Source organism: Pogona vitticeps, chromosome ZW-PAR (genome assembly GCF_051106095.1).
Source record: "Pogona vitticeps strain Pit_001003342236 chromosome ZW-PAR, PviZW2.1, whole genome shotgun sequence".
NCBI lineage: Eukaryota > Metazoa > Chordata > Lepidosauria > Squamata > Agamidae > Pogona > Pogona vitticeps.
Window position 1 is genome coordinate 3,158,049 of NC_135800.1, and position 22,602 is coordinate 3,180,650.

Sequence of the window (22,602 nt, forward strand, 5' to 3'; positions counted from 1 at the left end):
ACTCTTCCCCAGAAGGAAAAAGCGACAGCATCATACTTTGGACATAATCACGAGAAGACAAGACTGTAATTTGAAAAAAATTATAATAATGCTGAGAAAAGTGGGAGGCGGCAGGAAAAGAGGAAGACCAAACGGGAGAGAGATGGACTCAGTAAAGAAGCCACCGCTGTGAGTTTGCAAGAAGAACTGAGTTTGCTGCAATCCAGCGAGCTCTTTCTGCTGTTCCTGGAACGCAAATGTGTCACCGTTTTCCTCAAATACAGGCACGTGGCATGAATTATTCAGTCCAAGACTCCTTTCATCCAGACCGGGTTCAGGGTCCTTTCCAGGACGAGACATCCACGCGTAGTCTCAACCCCCCCCCCCCCCCCCGGTTTCTTAGGAGTCAGAATTAAATGTTCAAGGAAGAAAGCTGTCAGGGCTCCTTTTTTAATTATTGTTAAAACAAACAGGAGTTAGGAATCGGCGTACACACCCCGTCTCGCGCCATCCCGGTGTAAGGCTTCTCCGGATCTTCCCCTCCCGAGTCCGATCTACTTGAGGAAGACCAGCGTGAAGAAAACGGAGACGGTAAGGAGAATCAGGGCGACGGCGAAGCCGAGCCGCAGGTTTTCCACGGACTTGGGGGTCGGCCCGTCCCGGCTGGGGACCTCCACCACCACCGCGGCCCTCACCTCTTGCAGGTGGAGCATGCCCCAGATGCCCATCACGGAACGCAGCAGCCGCGAATATTCGGGAACAAAGCCGCTGACGGTGAAGATGGAGGAGTTCGGGCCTTGATAGTTCGAGTCCAGAGGCCGGGCTGAGTAGCCGGGGGGCCACCGGGAGGCCCCTTGGGGGCCCTTCCCGTCTCCGGGATCCTCCTCGGTCTCCACGCTCAGCCTCACCGCCCCCGGAGCAGGAGCCACCTGCCCCAGCAGGACTTGGTCGTCCTCCAGCGCCTGCAGGCCTCCGTCTGGCACGGCGGTCACCGTCCGGCAGAACGGACACACCACGAAGGGGAACGCTCGGTCCTGGCAGGCCAGTTTCCTTAGGCAGGCCAGGCAGACGGAGTGGAAGCACCGTAAACGCTTGGGCGCCTGGAGGCTGGCCGCCTCCCTGTAGACCTCGTAGCAGATGGGGCATTCGGCCGTGTGCCCGTTGGGCCGGGCATCGGCGGTGGTGCCGAGGGGCGGCGACGCCACGGTTCCTTGCGGGCCTTGGGCCTGGAAAACGGGATCTGGAGAAGACATTCCGGGGGGGCTTGGCGTCTCTGAGAACCCAACGAGCAGTGGGTGCCTTTGGGGAGCCCTGAGCACAGACGCCGTTCGTCACCCGCGTGTCCGGCCTCGATTGTGCCCGTGCAAAAAGCACCAATCTGTGGTCCACACCGAGACGATGCTTTTGCTCTCCGTGCGAGGGGAGAACGGCCCTCCTGAGGCTTCAAAGATGCCACCGCTCCTTTCGGATGGGATGGTTCTGGGGCGGAAGAAGCCGAGAAGGTTCGGCGATCGCTGGGTGCCCTCCCGAAAGGAAGGGCCTTCGGAGGCATCCCGCTCAGGGCTAAATAAAGGGTGCCCGGTCTCTGTTGCTTGACGGTTGCTGGCCGGCCAAGGAAGGTGGACCTCCACTTCCGAGCCCTCCCCGAGGCTGAACTTTCATCCTTAATTGATGACTCGTTAACCAGAAACTCATTTTTTCCCCTCCCTTTGTTTACGGTGTGCTCCCACCACAACCGAGATGGGCTAAGCTCGAAGCTGGAAGATGTTATAAAAGTTCACGATAGAGGCAGGCCTCTCGCTGATCGAGGACACGGTTGGACAACTCCCATTTCTTGACCCTCGAGGTCGCTTTTGAAGCCTGGCACGTCACCCTCTGGCACTTCAGAGGACTGGAAGCAGCTTCTTCCTTCTGCTTCTTCTTTTTTGCTCTGTGCTTCCATGTTTTTCATTTATTTCTTATCCTCCCCTTATTTTAAGCCCAGGATAGACTTTCCGGTAATTCAATGGAGGAAGACTACAACAAAATGTTGTGGTGTGCCGTACTGCTGGATCTTAGCAATTCCACTCCTTGCTTCCCCGGGAACATTTCAGAGCCCACCCAAGTGTGCTGTATCAGATATTCCAGAGTGGGAAGTTTCCTCTCCTCACTGAGTAAATTTTTTTTTAAAAAAGAGAAAGTGTTCTCTTAGGTTGGCCACCCATTTATTCACTCCAGTGAGCGAGCGAGAAAAACCCACCAAGGGGGCAACATCTGCCGGATTCCTGCTCTTGACTGGGAAGGGTAGAAAGGCACTCGTGTGTATCCGCAGGGGATTGGTTCCAAGCCCCCACCCCAATCTGTGGATGCTGGAAAACGCAGATAATAGCAAACGCTACACATAGGCTCATCTCTGGCTCCCTCTTGTGGCCAGTTCTGGAAATGTCATCATTGGAAATACTGGAGATATTTCTAGGATTTTTATTTTTTAATACAGTATTTGCAGACCGTGGATAAGCGAATCAGCGGATACGGGTTTTTTTCCTGCTGTAGATGCTCCAACCCGAAATTGCCACCACGAAGGGCATCATTTCCCATCTTCCCCCAGTGGGAAATCGGGGGGCACGACTTAAATGGGGCACCAGCTCTCTGATGAAGCTGATGGTGGCCTTGCTGTAGCGCTGTTGATACCGCTTGCAGAGAAACGGGGTGAACCACTAATTTTTGGCCTCTCTCAAAGGACCACGCGGGGAGGCCGGGACCAAGTGTGGTATCCAGTTTTATTTCTCTGCAGAATACAGGAGACAACATCAGAGCGGAAAACGAGAGATCCATGCAGGGTATGTGACAGCAGTATTGCTGCTCCCGACGAACGAGCTTCTGCTACTCGGTGAGGCTTAAAAGGGGCAGCCTGCTTCCCCCGTCACGGAACCCCCTCGGGGCCAGGGCGAAGCTGTGAGGAGCAGGAGACATTGTAAAGGCCTGGATTGGGCTCAACTCACCTGGCCTCCTTTCTTCCTCGTGGAACTTGGGAATTGTAGTTTCCAGATAGGCAAGATCAAGGACTACTGGAAAACTACAACTCCCACTCCTCAGATAGTGCAGAATTAAAACGTCCTCAGTTTCGGGATATAGGAAGGGCAGCGGGGGGGGGGGGGACACAAGACCATCCTATGAGATGTGTCGTGCTTGGCACGAGCAAGCGATGGCTACAGCAAAAGCATTTGGCCGTCAGGGGGCAAGGGATTCGAATCCAGCACTTCTGCAGGCCCTTGAAAGGACCACCTACAGCCTGGGGAGGAAGGGGGGAGGGAGTGAAGCATGGAAAAATACCTTGTGGGGCTGACAGATCCCAGACTAACAGCAGCTGATAACGTTCCGCAATTCACAGAGCTTGAATTGAAAAAAGGGTGGCCCCGGTGTGGCCAAATTTGATTATTTTTGGCTAAGGGGAGGGTAGGCGTAGGGGAGCCGGGTGCTGGTAACCCCCGGGGGGCTGCCCAGCCCCGAGAAAACCCCCAGAAGGCACGCCAACGTTGACCATCTCGAGGACGGCTTTGCTCAAGGCGGAGGCTGAGCATCCCTCCACCAGGGCTGGTCTTTGCTCCTGTTGACTCTTTTCGAGCCATAAATCTGCCAGGCCTGAACGGTCGCCGGCTGACCCATCCGCCCCCAAAGGAAGGTGTCTGGCTTGGCAGCATAAAAGGCCAATTACTGACTAATTAACCAAGAGAGGCTATTAACCACGCATCCCTGGGCATACCTAGACTATACCTGGGGGTGGCGGGCCGGCCTTCGACCAGTCAGGCTTTGACTTTGCCTTCCCCACCCAGATTCCAGCGTTTGGTCGGGGAGAAGGGGTTGGGGGCTAAGCCGTCACTTTGGCCCCAATTCCTCTCTCTCGGGCGCAGAACCGCGCCTTGCAGCGCTTCCTCCAATGGGTTTGAACGAGAGGTTGCAGGAATCTCCGGAGCCGGCAGAGAGAGAGAGAGAGAGCGCCTTTCCAGCCAAGAGGCTGGGGGTTTGCTTGCGCATTTATTCTAAAACCTTGAGACAGAATGATTCTCTGGGGATTCCCCCGAAATGTATGGCCGTCTTTAGAGATTCAGAGAGCTTTTTCCTCCCGACCCTTCAGCCCAAGTCCTCGTCCTTCCGGGCACACGGACGCACACCTTGGCTTTAAGCGGGAGATGCCGGCGGCAGGAGGCAGCCCGTGGACTCCTGGGGGGGAAAGGAAGATGCAGAACAACAATGCTGGGCAGGCACGCGACAAAACGGGAAGACGGACAAGGAGGTAGTGCAAAAATAAAACTCCAGGCGGCGGGGGGGGCGTCAAGCCCTCCCCGGGAAGGGCGGCTCCTTCATCCCCCGGCTACCCGCTGTGGTAAAGGCGAATCCGGTGGACGATGTCCTTCCGGCACAGCGGGCAGGTGTTGAGCGCGTCGGAGCAAGTCTGGCAGCAGCAGACGTGGCCGCAATTCAGAAAGACCACCTGAGCCTGGGGGAAGAAGAGGAGAGAGAGACGGGACACAGACGGACGTTAGCTGGACGCTCTTTCTACGGCCCAAGCCGTTCTTCGCACGCCCGTCCCACCCACAGACTTCAGCAACCAGGGCTTGAACGTGTCATTAAAAACAGCTGCAAGCTGCTAGTCCTTAGGGAGGGAACTAAGCAATCTGCGTAGGAAAACTTCTGCCTGGAGAAAGGGATCTGCTGACTGGCTTTCTTCTGCAGAGAAGGGGCGGCAGGGTGAGATGTTATGTGAACCCACTCCTATGCTGAAGCCCATGGGGGGGGAGAATGACCATGATCCTCTAGGGGCCCCTCTTGCCCCCTCCCTACCCAGCAGAAGAGGCCCTTGAACCCAGCTCTGAGGACCCACCTGGAGCTCCATGCAGACCACACACTCGTAAAGCTGCTCTTCCAGCGGTGGGGCCGAGGGGGCTTCGGCCTGGGGGGGCTCTTCGCTGGACGGCTCGGCCTCTTCCGTGGGCTTCAACAGTTCTGAAAACAAACCGGATGGGAGGATGGAGAGGTTGTGGACGGAGGAGGAGGAGGACCTCAGAAGGACAGGGGGCTCAGCCCGAGAAGGGAGAGCAACGCACTGGCTCCCGTTCATGGAGGTAGACAGATGGGGTTCAAGCTCCCTTCAACCTGATGGGAATTGTAGTGTGTGGGAGGCACTAGGCGGGAGGAGCCCGACTCCATGGACCAATGGCCGGAGTCCCCTTAAAGCAGATTTCTAGGCGAAAGAAAGAAGGCGGGGAGGCCCGAAAGGAAAGGTTACCTGGTATGGTCTGAGCGACGGCGTGGATTTCCCGGGCCTTCCGGAGGATTGCGTGTTGCAGGCCGGTTTCAGCTATTCCGATCTGGAAGAGAGCGTCAAGTGTTAGGAAGGGCGATCTTTGAGCCCACCAAACCCCACGAGCAGGGGACAAAGCCCACCGTCCACTGCCTTATACCTTTGCCAACTCGCTGGGGGTCATGGAACTGAGCATTTCGAGTGAGATCCGGTGATGAGCGAAAATGGGGAGGTAGTGATTGCCTGACAGCTCCATCAGCAATTTTACCAGCTGCTGCTCCAGCCCTTCCTCCTGGCAAAAAAAAGAGAAAGCAGCAGAGGAGGTCAGCCGCGCCGCTTCAGCAACCACATGGCAGAAAAGGCATTCGATAGGATTGAATGGAACCCTCCCTCTGCCTTTGGGATGAATCCCAGGCCAGGGAGCTTCTCTGAGCTCTCTAGAGGTCTGTTTCGGATACTCCTAACAGGTCACCTGCAACCGAAGCGATAGAGGCTTCTGATTCAAAAGCCGTTGGTACTGGATCAGCCAATAGTTCTCCTGCTTGGTCTCGCTCTTGGCTTCCAGTTCCCTCTACAAGGCAAAAAAGAAAAAGACAATAAACACGTGTGGATTTTCAGCTCCTGATGTTCAGCTCGTTCTTCATAACCTCCCTGAATTTAGGGACCAAGGCGGGTGTGGAAATGGGCAGGAGAACCGCTTGGTGTGATAGCAGCCGCAAGCTTAGATTTATCTGGTCTCTTCCTTCAGTGGTCCAACTCTGGAAGCCGAGCGCGGGCGGGAAGCCTAGAGGAATCCTAGAATAACCAAGTTGCTCTAAAGCCAATGGGTCCAACCCCCTGCTCAAGGCAGGGATCCCCATCCAAGCAGTTCAGAGAGACAGTCGTCCAATGTTCTCTTGAAGGTCTCCGGCTCTGAAGCCCTCACCACACCTCCCAAACTCACAGGCTCCTTTTGTCGTACTGCTTTAACAGTCAGGACGTTTCCCCCCGCTATTTAGCGGAAATCTGAGAAAATCAAGAACAGATCCTGCCCCTCCTTTGTAGGACCACCTTACAAGAATTTGAAAAGGGCTCTCTTATCTCCCCTCTGTCTTCTTTTCTCCAGGCTAAACCTGCCCAGTTCTTTCCGTCTTTCCTCCGAGGGCTTGGTTTCCTGATCCTCCTTGTCGCCCTCCGTTGAACTTGCTCGAGTTTTCTGGCATCTTACGTGAAGAGCGGAATCCAGAACTGGACACAGAACTCAAGAGGAGGCCAACCCCCAACCATGCTTAAGGAACAGACCATTGACTTTATTTCTCCGTATTAGCAATGTGATTTTTTTTACAAAACTGAACTGGACACTGTACTCTCAGATGAGGAGAGGGGGGGACTAGTACCTCAGGGGATCTGGAGACTCTACTTCTGCCCATGCAGCCCAGAAACTGGATGTTTTTATTTCCTGGACCCCATGTCTCAGAATCCACTAACTCTACTGGGTGGGGGGATTGTGGGAGCTGTAGTCTGAAAAGCCACGTCCAAGCTCAGCTAGCTCCTCTAGGCCCCAGGTTTCCTCCCATCTCTAGGCAGCCCAATCGCACAGAGGAGCAGAATCCGGCCCTCTTACCAGGATCTCCAGCAGTTCTTCCTCCCGCTGCTTCTTCTCCTTCAGCAGCTGCTGCAACAGGTAGCTGAGGGCCCGCCGTTGCTCTGCTATCGCCTCCTGAAAACCCAGCATCGTACGAGAATTTACGCCAGGCCCTGAAGTTCCTTGGTATCCTCCCTCCCAATCTCTCCCTTTTCTCCTCTTGTGGCCCCGAAATCAGGCCAGTTCAATGGGCATCTGGAATCGGAGGATCATGGAACCGAAAGGGACCCATAAGGCCATCCAGCCTGACCCCGCTGCTCAAGACACGAATCCCAATCCAAGCTGATTGGACAGAGGGCTGGCCAGTTTTCTCTTGAAGGCCTCCAGCTTTGGAGCGTTCACCACCTCCCCTTGAGGTCATGGGTACCGTCGTGGTACCGCTCTAACCATCGAGAAGTTTTAGCCGTCTCCTCAAATGCTCCTCGGTTTCCAACAAAGGCTTTCCGTTTGAGGCTAGCCTGGAACTTAAGCTGCTTGGATGGAATGGAACCCTTCCGATCATCATTGAAAAAAGAAGTCACATTCCCCAAACAGCCTCCCGTCGAGAAACTGAGGCAGTGAGCGTAAAACGCTGAGCAAATCCCAACGGTGGCTGTAAGTTGCAGGGACAAAGCGAGGCAGGGGGTGAGAGAGGCCAGCAAGCTTTGCCGTGGGGTAGCCGTCTCTCTTTAGCTGCTCAGAATCTCTCTTCTTTAAACCCATGGCCAAATGAAGGGGGAGTTTCTGCTTCTTAAAAATGCCCTCAGCTCTTGCCCACTGGACGGAGCATGGATGCAAAAGTGGAGATGAAGCATGCTTTTTGTAATGCTGGTGGATATTTGGGAAAGGGTGTATGCGTGGGGCAAAAGATCCTGAAGCAAAATCAGCCAAATAATAATAATGGAAAGAAGCATAAAAAGCTCATCAGGACTTGGTTTCTTCATCCCCGGACTCAGAACCCAGAAGCAGGTCCTTCCCGGAATAGCGCGGCGGCCATTTCAGAGAGACCTGCCAGTTCCAGGGGACGGGAGCCGGGAAGACCTCCTCCTGCCGCTCGGACTCCGAAACTCAGCGCCAAGCCACCCGAGAGGTTGCCAAAGCAGGAAAGGAGAGCCCCGGCCGGGCGCAAGCGAGCGGCGTGGGTCGGGAAGGGGGCGACGTACCTGCAACGCCTCCGTGTCCACCTGTTGCCTCTTTATCTCCAGCTGGGTGAGATGCAGTAACTCTCTCTCTATTAACTTAATCTAGGCAAAAGACGAGACAAGCGGGAAGGGTCTGGTGGGTGAGCTTCTCTCGCACCGGCACGGACGTGGCTTTCCGTTACTATGGTAGCCCTAATCAAATCTCTGGGAGGGTTTTAGCAAAACCTCCTTGGCGCGCCAGGAGCCAAGAATCAGGCGGGTCTGGGGGGTCCCTCCTCGCGGCCCAACGGGACTCCCTCTTTGCCCCCTGCGGACGGTCCGAACAGGACTTGAAAAGAGGGCCCCTCTTCCCTGCTCCTGTGGGTGGAGACCTCTCTTCTTCCTGACCTCTGATGAGTCCTCGTGCTAGCGGGACATAATCCCGCTTCCCTTCCGTTCCGGAGGCCCATTGGTGTAAATCTCAATGGCGAGCCACCAAGACGAGGCGTCGCTGCAGATATTTTTACCCCGGCGTGCTGGAAGGGCCGCAGCAGACCCGTACGCCGACTTCTCTCAACTTAACGGGGACTCTCCACTGAGATTTAGGTCAATGTGGGATTTAAAAACGTGACAGGTTCCCAGCCGACGACAGGGAAAGGGCGGCCGCTTGGCGAGAGCTCCGTTGTGAAGCCCGAGGGGGTCAGGACGACTCAGGGAGGGACCAGGTGTAAGCCGCGAGCCCCCAAGCGCCTTGGACGGTTTGAAGATGAGAAGGGCAGAACCTCCAAATCCGGGATGCTTGTGGAAAGGCACCAGACGGAAGATGGGATCCCCAAGCATCTGGGATGCAGACGCTTCCTGAGAAGCTTATTGCACATGAAACAAAGGAAAGTCAACCCTCTCCCTCAAGCATGAGACAGAAAGTCCAGCTGTCCCTCTAAGCCAAGTGTTAGGGGTTGGAGTAAGAGAACTTGAGCGCTCCGAGCCTCTGACTGCCCGAACCTGCAGGCTGGGTCTCCCCCTGCCCCCCACGCTTGTTAAGTAATAGATTTGCTTCCTGTCAGCAGAGATGGATCGGAAGAAGCAGCCAGTGAGAGAGAAGCGAACGGGGGAAAAAAAAACAATGAGAACACAACCGTCGTAATCATGATGGAGCCGGTGTTTTGATGGTTCTGCCATGAGATGGATGTACAATGGAATCTCCCCAGGCGAGGGAAAGGAGGAGTGGATTCAGCTTGCGGTGGCCTCCCCACCACCACCACCAGGCCGAGTGACCACTTCATCCCTCCGGGAGACGCCCGCTCCTTCCACCCACCTGGTTTCTGATCTGGCAGTGCATGAGGTCCCTCTTCACCTGGAGGGCTTCGAAGGCGGCTTTCTGCATCTCGTTCTGGAAGACGGAGAGCAAAGATGCGTATACGAAGCCCAAGCCGGAGGGCACATCTCGTACAGGGGCCAATACTGTGTAGCGCTGTTGCGCTGTATCCATCGGCATAAATCTCAGCGGCAAACGGCTGCAGGTTAAGTGGCCAGCGTGGACCTTTGCGCCAGATGGCACCAGCAAATGCCAACCCTGGTTTCTGAACGAGTCGCAGTTTGCTACCAAGATCAGCGCCAACGGTGTTCACCCCAGTGGGTGTAACTAATAGAATTTTGGCTGGTCTTGCTTACTCTCACTCATAACTGTTAGCAAAAGAATCAATTCTCCACCATCTTTTCCTTTTTTTTAGAGAAGATGCTGAATTCTCTGGGTCCCTAACTACCATGAAGCAACAGTTTCCTCCCCATAATCACTGAGTGAGGAAGAATCCACCACTGGTCTACTCTGGCCGACCATGTTTTTCTCTGATGCTTGGCTTTGGTTCACCATCTGGGGTGTCCCACCTGTTAACTACCCACCATGTCCGACACCAGCCTTGCCCAGATGCGGTCCATACCTCCTGCAAGATCTGGCTGATGGCCTTGTTCTGGTCCATCTGTTGCCAGGCCAGAACCTGCTGGAACTTCTCGTCCATCTTGGCGAGGCTGAAAGAGAAATGTCATGCGGATTAGAGCGGTCGGCTCTTGGACTGCCAAGGTGAGTTATCATCCTCCACTTAGAATGGCAGAGCTGGAAGGGACCCTATAAGATCCAGCCTCTGGCAAGGAGGCCCCATGGCGGGAATCGAACTCCCAACCCTCTGGCTCCGTAGTTCCTTGTAAGGTGGTCCTCCAGAGGAGGGGCAGGATTTGTCCTCGATTATCCCAGAATAGAGCAGTACGACAACGGAAGCCATTTCCAACTCCATGATTCTATAACTCTGTGAATCTAAATGTACGGATGTATTTTTATCCAGAGGTCCTTGGCAGGTTTTTTTTTTAAAGAATGCAACTAATACAGAAATGAAAACCAAAGACGAAGTTCAGTCCCTCTTTGGAAGTACCTGGAGTAAGTCTGGTTCACCAAATCTTGCCGGCGCGACTCGTAAGCCACCTGGAGGAGCTTGTTCTTGTATGTCTCCGAGAGCATCTGCTGCATGGCCGCTGGGGAAAGAGGGAGAGTTTTTCTCAGCCAAAACCCCATTGTTTCCCCTTCCTGTGCTGTTTTCCGAGCTTCTGAAGAAAGCCGCTCTCTCTTGAAGAAGCGGATCACGGATGCTGCGGAATCGGCCATCGAAGGAAGAACTGGAAGATGGCATTGCGTCGAGATGCAGCACCAGGGAGAGAAAGCTAGAAACCGCCTTTTGCTTGGCTTTCATTAACCAAGCTTTTGAGTCTGGCCAAGCCCACGTGGTCTCATCCGTGCCTGAAAGACCGGGTGGAAATCCACAGGGTGTGCTGGGAAGAGTCTCTGGGGCGAGGGGTTTGATGTTTAAAAAAAACCCGTCCCCTCCATGTTCCTTGCTCGCATTTGGCCTCAGACGGCCCTCTTTGAAAAGCACCAGCAATGGTCCTATGATGTCCACATTTCAAGGGGAAAAGATGGGGTCTCTTGCGTGTCAAATCCACGGAGGCCCCGAGGAGGGGGAAAGGGGCAGGAAGGGAACTCTTGAGCCTCAGCGGCCGCTCAGCCTGGAGGCAGGAAAGCGCTGAGAGCGTCTTTAGGTAGTTCTTTAAGGGACGCCCCTTAACTGGTGGCAGAAACACCATCACGTCCCAGACACCGTGCAAAGCTTCTTCGGTTTGTGCACGCGGCTGCCAAGCTCGTGTCCCCAGGTGTCCTTGGACTACAACTCCCAGAAGCCTTCACCGCTAACTGCGCTGGCCAGGATTTATGGGAGTGGTAGTCCGAGAACATCCGGCGACGCAAGGCTGGGAGCCGCTGCGCTCATGGAAACATACGGAGAGATGTGGAGGGATCGGGGGGAACGGGGGAAGTGTCTGACGAAAGGGTGCTTCTGGATGGCTCGCACCCGGAATGAGAGGTGTCGCGTCTTGTTACGGCAAAGAGTGGGGGGAAGTGTTTAGAAAAAGGGGGCAATAACATCTCTCCGGAGCCCCGGAGGGACTCTTGCACCCGGTCCGAGGGGGACGCACGGCGGGGGAAACTCACCGGCCACTTCCTTCCGACGTAGCTGCTGAGCCTCCTCTTGCGTGATAGCCATGAGCTGCTCCATCCGGATCCTGGAAACACAGAGAGAGGATCAACCCCTCTGCCTCCTGCCCTGGACTTCCGAGCCCAAAGCGGGAGCCGCCCCATCGCCTTCCCGCTCTCTTCGTTTCTAAATCAGGGCAGAGAGGGTGGCTAAACCCGGCGTTCTGTCCCCAGAGGGAGAATCCCCGGGGAAGCTGAAGACGGGGGCATCCAAGCCATGATCTCCTCTTTCTGTCTCCAGCGTGTGGCATCCAGGAGGTAGACTGCCCTTCTACATGGAGGATCTAAGGGCGTTGCGGTCCTACAGGACAACGCATGGAGGAAGCCCCTTCCCGTTAAGACTATGACTCCCATCCTCCTCTGCAGATGATGGTGCTCTCCTAGGTTGGCCTCCCACACCCTTCACGGAAAGATCGGTCTTCTGGAAGGTGCTGCGATGAAGAAAAGGTGGGCTGGTGCAACACTTGAAACTAGGGGTTCTCGAACTGGGCCCCCCAGATGTTCTTGGACTAAAACTCCCAGAAGCCTTCACCACCCGCTGTGGCTGGGACCAGGGTCTATGGGAGTTGCAGTCCATGAACATCTAGGAACCACTGAGGATGCCAGACTGGACAGCGGTTTCTGCCCCAGGCCTGCGTGTTGGTTTGGGACCCAGAAAGACTCCAAAACTTTGAACAGCTGGATTTATCCCCCAGTGGGGCTGATTCGAGCATCTGGGTCAGACTAGAGAGCCAGGATCCTTGCACCAGGAAAGCCGGGCCGGGGGTGGTGGTGGAGAGGTTTAAAGAACAGGAAGGTACATGGCTTCGCAGGCCCACCTCCCACCAAAGACTTCCTCCCTCCCTCGGAGATCCCCAGGTAACTCACCTGTCATTCTCGAGCGATTTAAGGAACTCCGAACTCTGCTTCTGCCTGAAAACACACAAATCAGAGATTGAGAGGAGAGGATGGTGTCGCCTTTCATTGTTTTTACGTTGTCTTCCTCCTCGCTCCTCTTTTCTGGTTCAAGCGGATTGGTACGTTTTACTTGATCTTTGTACTGTTAGGTTGTGAATTTATTTAAAGTGTTATTGGTTGTTTTGAATCGTGCCGCGAACTGTCCAGAGTGGCTTCGTAGCCAGATACGTGATTTTCAATGGTCTTTTAATGCCTTTTTTTTTTTTTTACGAAGGACCTGAAACTTTGCGAATTTTAAGGTCATTAGAAAATTTTCAATGTTCTTTTAATGCCAAACGATTTTTTTACGAAGCCTCTGGAATTCTGGACGTTTGCAAAGGGATATATTTCTTTTCCGCGCGATTGCTCGAAGGGGACCGTAAGCGGGCGGCCTGACCTCTGATTCTCCTCCAGCAGCTTCTGGATCCGGCTGGTGACGCCGCGCTCCATCTCCTTCACCTGCTCCAGCAGCTTCACCCGCTCCTCGCCCAGGCGTTGCTGGTGGCGGGTCAGGCCCTGCTCCAGCCGCACCTGCTCCTGGGAATCGGGGAAAAACCCGGGTCAGTCTGCGGGAATCCCCCCTCTCTCCTCCCAGCTGGCCTGACCCTCAGGGAGAGCCGCCGAGCGGTTCCCGGAAGGCCGGAAGTGTTGGCGAGACGTTGGAGGGGAAAAAAACGTCCCTGCTCGGAAAGTTACCTCCTTCATGCTCTCCAGGATCTCCTCTTTCTGCGCATGGCTCTGGTGCATCAGCTGGGCCTGCTCTCTCTGCTCCTGGTCCAGCCAGCGCTCAAACTCCAGCTTCTCTTGCATCTTCTGCTCCTGAAAGGCCAGCACGAGAGCGGCATCAACACACCACTCTAGAGAGCGAATCTCCGTTCTTGCCTCACTGGGCAATGATTTTTTGAAATTATAAGTTCCATGTATTCAGGAACATATACATATAGGACTGTCCTAACTGTAGAGGATAGGTTCCAAAACCTACCGTGGATGCCAAAAACCGCGGATAATAGTGAACACTACCAGTCTGACCCCCAAAAGGAGGCAAACGAAAGCAGAGTTCTTACCTTCCGCTTCTCGTAATCCAGAAATTTGTTCTGCAAGGGAAATAAAACGAGGGAAGGTCACACGTACATAAGTGGACTGGGGAAGGCATTTCCGCGGGGGGTCCTGGTGAAACCCTGCCAACCACCCCCCCCCGTGTTCCACCCCAGGGGTCACCCCCCTGCCCCCAACCCTGGGCTCCTGTCTGCTGGCTGAAAGCCAAACCACTGGGACGGCGCAGGCTCCCAGCAGCCTGTCACGGGAACGGCATCCCGGGATTTGCAAGGGACATGCGCGGCAGGACAACTGCGCCGGATCCAACCCAAAGCCCCGTCTGGAGCAGGATTCTGGGTGCCCTGGCATTCCACCAGATGCCCTGCGGGAAATCCTTCCCCTTTTGCTCGCCCCCTCGAGGGTCCCGAGGCGCCTCCGTGCCCCTCGAGGGAAGGCCAACGCCTCCCGGCCGCTCACCTGCCACTGGGCCTCGTTCTCCGCATACTTCTGCAGCGTCTTGTCCGCCCCGTCCACCGACGTCTCCCCTCCGTCGCTCTCTAAGACCGGGAGCAGGTACTGGGAGGGAGGGTTGTACTCGATGCCCACCTCTAGGAGAAAACCAGGCAGGAAGGCGTCAAATTCAAAACCATCCTGAATTTTTTGGGGGGGGGGGAAGGGCTTGGGACCCACAGCCAGCACGGCGCAAGGGGCGGGTTGTGATTCTGGAAGAGACCCACCAGTTCTTGGCCTGCCACCGGGGGGCGCCAGGGGTTCTCCTGCGTCTCACCTTCGCACAGAAACCGCTGGATGGCTTCCGTGCCAGCGTTGCAGACCTTGCTCGGCGGGTATGTCATGGAGGAGGCGTCCAGGGTCAGCGTCTGGAGACACGCAAGGATATACAGAGATGGAGCTCACCCCCAGTACCAGCCATCATCTCCGGAGAGGAACGTCTCGTCCCCCCCTTCTCTGGTTGCCAAGGATGACCCTCGGTGGAGGTCTGGGACTGTGAGAAGATCCCCTCGGTCTCCTCCTGCCAACCCCGAGACCTACCTCCAGAGTCCGGATGTGAGCCAAAGCGAAGGGCAGCTCCCGGACGAAGTTTTCGCTGATGTCTAAGGTCCGCAGGCTGCGCAGGCCGCCCACGGTGGTGGGGAGTTCCTTCAGCTTGTTGCCTGCAAGCAGAAGGTGGGGCGGGAGAGACCGTGAGCCATCACGCACTTGCGAGGGGTCTAGGTGCCGGCGCACATTCCTGCTGTCCTCGCTTACAGCGACAACGGGGGAGGAGAGAAGCCCCAGCAGCAAGAAAAGGATGTGGTTAGAGGTGGGAAGCAGACCATCAGATGGGCTGGATTTCAGCCCCCCCAGAAGAAGCACAGATCCTAGCATGGTCAAACTGGGGGAATTCTCATAGACCTTCTCTTTGTTAAATTTTGGTTAAATTCCTCTGGCTGGGCAGCAGAAGTGGAAGGGGATTCATGGAGCAGACTAGCTTCACTCTGAGACCTTTGCGGGTGAAAGCATAAAAAGCCATGGCTTTACTTACAAATCAACAGCAAACTGACAGAACAGGATGGCTTTCGGCAACAGCCTCGAACAGATTCACTGCTTCCAGCAGGAAAAAAGAAAGGGGAAAACTCAAAAGCAGAGCGGTGTGGCCTTCTTTGAAGTCAGAGGCAGGAGAGAACGATGGATCAGGGAGGGAAATGTGAAATTAACCGGAAATGCTGAAACCCTATCAAATGGCTTTTAAGAAAAGAAAAACTAACAGAAAAAAGAACTATCCTCCCCCATTTTCCCATTTCCCCCCCTTCTTTCAGAGCTTCCCGTCTCTCCTCCCAGCCCCGCCTCCTCCAGGCTGCCTGCGACGTTGCAAAATCTCCCAAGAAAATTCCCCATCCTCGATAAAGGATCGAGGCAGGAAGCAAATCTGTTCCCCTCTGAAGTCCCCCACCCGCAGAACAGGGGAAAAAACAGGAGCCTTTTAAGATGTTCCCGGATCGCAACATCCGTCATCCCTAACCAGCACAGCCAAGGCTGGGGGAGAATGGAAGTCGTTGTCAACAAAATCCGGACGGCCGCACCATCGCCAACGTCTACACTGAGGCCTCGATTAGATATACACAGACAGACCTGAACACACGCAAGGATGTCCACGTCCCCCCCGATCATGCCCACTTTTTTAAAGGCAACTTTGTTAAGGGAATAAATATCCTTTGCAGCATTAAGTGCAAATACTGAAAAAAAAAACAACCACCCTGATATTCTTCTTAGGGGAACGGTAGTATTATTTTTGCTTGGATTTTTCTACTCACCCAAACAGATCTACCTCATTAGTTATAAGAAAACACCCTCTATCTCCTGTCACCTTTGATTTTGCATTAACCAGACTTGGCAATTTTCTGGATCATAAACCGTGGATCTCGGACAGAGAGGGACCTTTCTATTATCCATTAACTAATTCCTTTTTTTTTAATGAAGATGCTGGGGATTGAACCTCGAACTCTCAAAATACAAAGCAATAACTGTTGGTACAAACTGTTGTGTTTTTTAAAAAAATATCCCGCTGTTCCTCCAGCGAGCTGGGGGGCGGGCTGGCATACATGGCTTCCTTCCTATCCACAAATTTTATAAAACAGGATTGAGGGGGTTCACAGCCACCCTCCGAGATCAAGCCTCAAGGGGGAATTGAACCTGGATCTCCTCCTTTGATAACTATGGTAGGATTACTATATATCCACGGGATCAGTATCTGCTGGTTCACTTATCCATAGTCTGAAAATATTTAAAATATTAAAAGAAACCTTTATTGGAAATATGTCTTACCAGAACAAGCCACCAGAGGGAGCTGTATTTTCACAATGTCCTTACCAGAACTGGCCATTAGAGGGAGACAGAAACTGTACTACATGTAGCGCTCCTTATAATCTACATTTTCCAGCATCTGTGTGGTTGGGGGCTTGGAACCAATCCCCGATGGATATGAGAGGGACTTCGTGTACATTACATCCTGTCTCCCTGGCCTCCTGCCCTCTCCACACCTCACTGGGAAGGAGTCCCATTCCACCCAGAAATGTTTCATTTATTTATTTATTTATTTATTTTATTTATATCCCGCCTATCTAATCAACCAAGATTACTCTAGGCGGCTTACAACAAGTCCTACCTTTCAGATTTAGGGTTTGCAACTGGATGAGGTTCCCTATGGAATCTGGGAGTGCCTTCAAGAGATTCTTTTCGAGATTCAGAACCTATCGGGGAGAGAGAGAGGAAAGGGAATGAGAAGTGAGATGCTCGCTGCTCCAGCGGGACTGAATCAGGACTGAAATCCAGATCCAGGAAACATGGGAGCAAACAGACAGACGTCCCTCCTCTGTAGGGCTCCCTTTCAAGGATTTGAAAAGGGCTCTCTTGTCTCCCCTCAAGGCTAATAAACAGGGCCAGTTCTTTCAATCTTTCAGTACCTGGAGAGAGGTCAGTTGACCAAGATCAACGGGAAGCGAGGTGAGCTGGTTCTCATGGAGATCTAAAACCTGGAAAGAAAGAGGAGAACGCTTTAAAGTCCTACTCTATTTGGCAAACATCCAGCCATGGGTCGCAACCTGTGGGTCCCCAGATGTCCTTGGACTGGAACTCCCAGAACACTTCCCCACGAGCCGTGCTGGCCGGGATTTCTGGGAGTTAGAGTCCAAGAATTAAGACCGCGAACCACGACTCTACTGTGATGGTGCAGAACCGGCGGTACTTCAGAAGAGGCTGAACCGTTCCTTTGTCACGCTTCGCCGTGGGCCAAACCGGCTGGGGCAGATGGGAACTGGAGTTGAACAAGAACTCCTATCGGCCCCAGCCGGCAAGCAGGAAGAATTTGGGGAGATGCCATCTGGCGTCAAGAAAGGGGCACGTTCCACATCTCTTCCCCCCCCCACTCCCATTAGCCCGTATGTTGGCTGAAGCTTGCTCCCCCAAATGTTACCTTCACAGTTTCGAGATTCAGGAGGCTGCAGGATTTGGGGACGAGAGCCGAAAGGCCGTTGGTGTGAGCAATTAGCACCTGGCAACGAAACAACCCAGAGGTGGTGGTTACAATGGCTCTTGAGAGCTTAAAGGCTTTATTCGGGCTTACATCAGCCTTTCAAGATGTGGTTGGACTACAACACCCAGCATTCCTCATCACTGGGGACAGGGCTTAGAACCGATGGGACTTTATTGTCCAACCACCTCCAGAGGATGGCATTTCTCCCATTCTTTGCTTTCGACCCCACTAGGAGGCGTGGAAGCCCTCCGGTTACCGATGGTGGCTTAACTAGACTTCCAGTATCGTACAGGATATATAAAGGTGTGTGATGTCAACAAAGAGCACTTCATGGGTAAATAAAAGACCTTGGAGAGGGTTTTTTTTTAAAAAAAGATACAGCAGGGCCCTCTTATCTGCGGGATCAGTGTCTGCTGATTCACTTATCCACGGTCTAAAAATAGTAAAAGCATTAAAGATGTATTTTTAACAATGAAGTGACCAGAACGGGTCACTAGAGGGCGCCAGAGACCACACCAAGTACAGGATTCGCTAGAAAAATAAGATTTCCACAATGGCGTTACCAGAACCGGCCACTAGAGAGAGCCAGAGACCACGCTAAGGATAGCATCTGCTATTAAAATAGTGCTCTGCATTTTTCAGCATCCACGGCAGGGATGATGGAACTGATCTTCCCATGGATTCGGGGAGTGCTACCGTAATTTCTCCCAGAATCTCCCAACCGGTGCAGTTTACGGCTGAAAGATTCTGGCTCATCCAAACAAGTAAAGCTTCTATCCTACTGGTGTATAAAGATAACAAACTGCATTTCTCGTCTGTTGCACGTAGCAAGTTGCCTAAGAAGACATGTCCAGAAACCAACCCTATATTCCGTTTTTATCTTGCTACTCCCTCCGATATTCTACGCGTCTGCAAATCTGAGACAGGGAGTCTGTTTGATTTGGCAAAGGCTCGGGAACTGCAAGGCTGGCCGGAGTCCAGTAAGTTACAATGTGTAAGGCTAATGACATCATCAAGATGCAGCAATTTTCCCCCGGGAATAAATAAAAGGTCCAATTCTCCCTTCCCTCCCCCCGAAAGGTTTTGAGGCTCCCAGTCTTCGGGGACCGCAGGGACACCCCCAAACCCTTACCTTCTTCTGCAGGACTTTACAGGTTGAAAAGACGCCGTAGGGAAGCTAAAGGGGCAGAAGAAAAAAGAAAAAGAGAGAACTCGAAGACTGATTGGTACAAGTTGACAAAAAAGGAACCAGTAGGGAATTCTTCCAGCCAAATCAATTGGCCGTTTGCACAAAATGCTAAGAATTTCAGCAGCTCCAGGGAATCCAAATGAGGCAGTCTTATGCACGGATTGGTTTGCTGTTCCCCAGCCCGCGCCAAGATTTCTGTAATTTTTTAGAAACGTACATATTTTAAATAAAATAAAATAAATAATAAATTCATATTAAACAATGGCGGGACAGAGAAACAGAGAGGGATGAAACAGGAAGTCGTATGATCAAGCCAACGGGATAACATTTTTGGCTCCTGAAAAAGATCTTCTGTATTAATTTTAGATCATGAACTACTACTGGTGGATCAAGGGCGACTGCCATGTATGTGTTTTCCCATCCTTAAGCTGCCCGCAAGGAAGTGGCCTAAGAGAGGATTTACCTCAGAAAGTTCACACTTGGAGATATCAAGGATATCATCGGCACCAGCCTCCTTCGCCTGTTGAAGGAGAGAAAGAGGAAGAAAGAAGGACAGAGAGAAAAAATGAGAGGAAAATTCAAAGTCAGATAGTCCCTTCCCCTGGGATAAAGTTAGTTTGATCTCAAGCCCAAATATTAATTCCTCTAAATGATCAGTGCTCCATCGATACAGATTTCCTATCCGTAGGAATGTAATTTTCTTTTGTAAAAAAATTACTGAGGACTAGAAACATCTGCCAGTTTATGTATCTTTGTAAATCAGTCTTACAGCATCTTGTGGACCACACTGTGTGGCCCCGAGATGCTGCCCCCGCTAGATCCTCTTAGGAAAGAGTAGATATAAATGTAGCCTGATCTTATGCCCTGCCTGAATGTCCAAACGGCTATTGGATTTAGAAAAGGGGTGAAGGAGTTCCTAGAAACCACCCCATCTAGGCCAGGGGGACTGGAACCCAAGCCTTCGGAGGAAAGACGGAAGGAACAGGGTCTGTTTAGCCTTGAGAAAAGAAAACTGGAGAGAGATGGGATCACACTCGTCAAGAAAGGGAGTCCAACAGAGGAGGGGCAGGATCTGTTCCCCATTAATCCAGAATTCAGGACATATAACCATGGGCTCAAGCGACAGGAAACCAGATTTCGGCTGAATCCCAGGAAAATCTTTGTAACCGTTAGAGCAGTACGGCAACAGAACGTACGATCTTGGGTCCTTTCAGGGAGAAAAGGTGGGGATTGAAATATTTTAAATAGATAAATAAATAAATCTCAGGAGGTGGCGAGCGCTCCGACCCTGGAGGCCATCGAGAAGCAATGGGACCAGCATCCGTCCGATCTGGTGCCCCTCTTCACCCCGACTTACCAGGCACATTTGATATTCAAAGCGTTTGCGGGCCTCATCGCTGGGTTTTCTTTTACGGAAAAAGGGCAGCATCTTCCTCCCGGTCCTTCTCCTGGATCCCGATTCAGACCGGGAAGACTGTCAATGGGGAAAAAAAAAGCAGAAAAGGTGTTTATACAATCTTAAGGATAGGAATTCCTGGGTCACAATCCGGTCACCTTCCTAAGCAAGCCCTGTTTGACCGGTCTGAGGCCTCACCCATTTCCAGAGATGACAGCAGCGCTCCCTAAGATGATGATCCTCATCGTCTATATTAAGGATACCCTGGAGTGCCAGAAAAAAAAATGAACAAAGGGATCCTAGATCAAATCAAGCCGGAAAACTCTCTCGGGAGGCAAAAAGGTGGCAACTGAGGCTTGTCCTCCTTTGGGGCCATTGCTTATTTATTTGTTTAAAATAAAGACATCGTCGCCCTAAGGAGCAAAAGATGATCTGGAAAAGGCTGACATGCTGGGAAAGGCGGAAGGCAGCAGGAAAAGAGGAAGGCCGAATAATACGAGATGCACCCACTCCCTAAAAGAAGCCACTGGGTCTTGACTTTTTAGACCATACGGAGATTGATCATTCACGTGTGGTTGCCGTAAATCCGAGGGGACTCGATGGCCGATAACAAACATTTCTTTCTTTCCATAAGTTCGAGGCAACGCACGCAGCCGTCTTTGATCCACCCACCCTCCGTAAACGTTGTTTTTCTCAGATGCTGGATCTGACCCATTTCTTGGAGACAAAGAAATAAATGGCGAAAGAATTGCTCCTCTCGGCCAAGCTCTGTGTGACAAACCGGCGTGTGTGTCGGATGCTGGACGACGGCGGGTTCTGGGGCGCAGCTTCCAGCCCCCCCTCCCAACAAAATAAATCTATCCCTGGATGTAGAAAACATTCTCAGATCCATTACACACACACACACACCCCTTGACGTGATGGTTTTCTGTTTGCAAGCGATGCACATTCCATCATCCACATGTCATAGAGAAGATAATTATTGCCGAGGCCGCTCGCAAACAGAATGCTTCGAGCAAGAACATCCGGCGTGATGCTGGTTTGTTACGAGCAAACAAGGCACACATTCGCCGGTATTTCCTTTCCTACTGTTGTTATTTTTAAAGGATCGGGTGTCTGCGAATCCGTAAATCCAGCGAGAAGGAAGAGGGATCCGGTCTCTCCCTTTAAAACAGGGATAAAAATGGGAGCAGCAAATTATATAAAAAAAATCAATATAGGTCCCAACTCTCTGGAGCATTGATGAATTGGGTGTTGCACTGTGACGCTAACAGGAGTGGGGTGCAAATTGAAATAAATAAGTAAAATGCATGATAAATATAAATATTTCTGAGCAGCTTCTCCATTCTCCATCATCCTCGGCCAGCAATGACTCACCTGAGATGCAATTCCCCCCCCCACAATCCAACATTTGGAGGACCCCCGAATTAACCACCCCTGGGGAGGGGGCAGATTTCTGCTTTTCTCCCTGGAGGGGGGGGCATCATCCTCCGAGCTGGTCATCCCAGGGATGCTTACCTGAGAGTCAGCCCCACCGGACATCACATGGCAGGGTTGGATTTAAGGCTGAAAATGAGATTTTTAAAAGGAAAAAAAAAAAGGATTTCCAGGCTGAAATTCAACAGGTGCAGCCTCCGCTGAGCTAGAGAGGGGTCGGATTTCTGCCTGTCGTGCTGGCAGAAGCTCCCTTGGTTGGGAAGGGAGGGCGGAGGAGAAACCAAGGGCAGCTTGGATCGCCCAGGTAGACTGCGCCCGGGAGGTGGAGGACAACACCAGCCTTCTCTGGCCCCACCCAGAAACGCGGAAGGGGCGTGGCCTCGGGTGACCCCGCCCACTGCCTTGGAACCACGCCTCCGACGCGACGACGAGGAAGAGACCGAGGCTCCGCCCATCAGCCACGTAAGAGCAGGTCTTAGGCTGCGCCCGCCGTGGGAATGACCCCTACGGCGCCCCGTAGGGCGCAGCCCGTCCCGGTTCTCTGTTCTTCTTCTCCTCAGGCTTTTTTTTTAATGGGCTCGCTTGTCCAGTCACCTCCCGAGTGAGCACCGGAGAGCCGTCTTTGTCGGTCCGAGCGCTACCCAGGCCCAACGGCGTCCAGCTGTCCCCGCTGCCCGAAACTAAGATGGCGCCCGTGGCTTCCCTCAGAGACGCCCATCTTAGTCATGGCGGAAAGCCGCTCTCGCGCGGGGGTCATTGGGAGGACGGAGGGGGCGTGGCCGCGGATTATAGAGGGGAAGCCGTATTTGGGAAGGAAAGAGGGAGACGTTTCACCATAGAGGCGCGGCGGGATAGACTGGGAAGCCTTACTCTCTCCCATACCGGAAGTTGAGCCTGCGCGCGGCTCCAAGTGACGCCTACCTCCGCCCGCTTCTTTTTTTTTTTATAAGACCCAAATCTAACATGGCTTCCTCCGCCTGCGCTTCCAACCCGAGAGCCAATAGCTGCCGTCGTGGGGGGA

General features: G+C 53.0%; 1 protein-coding gene across 6 annotated transcripts; it reads right to left on the bottom strand.

Moving 5' to 3' along the window:
• Positions 1–2,719: 2,719 nt before the first annotated feature.
• Positions 2,720–22,504, bottom strand: LRSAM1 (leucine rich repeat and sterile alpha motif containing 1). Of its 6 annotated transcripts, XM_072984527.2 has the most exons (26): positions 22,464–22,504; positions 21,663–21,710; positions 20,106–20,222; positions 19,212–19,268; positions 18,692–18,736; positions 17,500–17,577; positions 16,991–17,059; positions 16,693–16,777; positions 14,580–14,701; positions 14,317–14,407; positions 14,007–14,137; positions 13,559–13,588; positions 13,191–13,313; positions 12,892–13,031; positions 12,426–12,470; positions 11,517–11,587; positions 10,408–10,507; positions 9,922–10,009; positions 9,300–9,374; positions 8,027–8,107; positions 6,864–6,959; positions 5,733–5,831; positions 5,421–5,552; positions 5,246–5,327; positions 4,841–4,962; positions 2,720–4,456 (listed from the first exon to the last, which is right to left on the bottom strand). In XM_072984527.2, the coding sequence occupies exons 2-26, from the start codon at positions 21,684–21,686 to the stop codon at positions 4,331–4,333; spliced, it is 2,229 nt and encodes a 742-aa protein (XP_072840628.2). In that variant the 5' UTR covers positions 21,687–21,710; positions 22,464–22,504; the 3' UTR covers positions 2,720–4,330. The 6 variants fall into 6 exon arrangements, with proteins under 6 accessions (XP_072840628.2, XP_078238939.1, XP_020656570.3 ...); XM_078382813.1 differs by lacking the exon at positions 21,663–21,710 and having other exon boundaries at positions 22,464–22,487; XM_020800911.3 differs by lacking the exon at positions 22,464–22,504 and having other exon boundaries at positions 21,663–22,281.
• Positions 22,505–22,602: the final 98 nt, after the last annotated feature.

What these genes read in the sequence shown, in the direction of transcription:
- LRSAM1 (XM_072984527.2), bottom strand. Translation starts at nt 21,686, where the DNA reads ATGTCCGGTGGGGCTGACTCTCAG. An exon ending in ACTGCCAGATCAGAAACCAG is followed by an intron (nt 8,108 to 9,299) that starts GTGGGTGGAAGG and finishes TCTTTTGCCTAG; the next exon opens with ATTAAGTTAATAGAGAGAGA. An exon ending in AAGAACTGCTGGAGATCCTG is followed by an intron (nt 5,832 to 6,863) that starts GTAAGAGGGCCG and finishes TTTGCCTTGTAG; the next exon opens with AGGGAACTGGAAGCCAAGAG.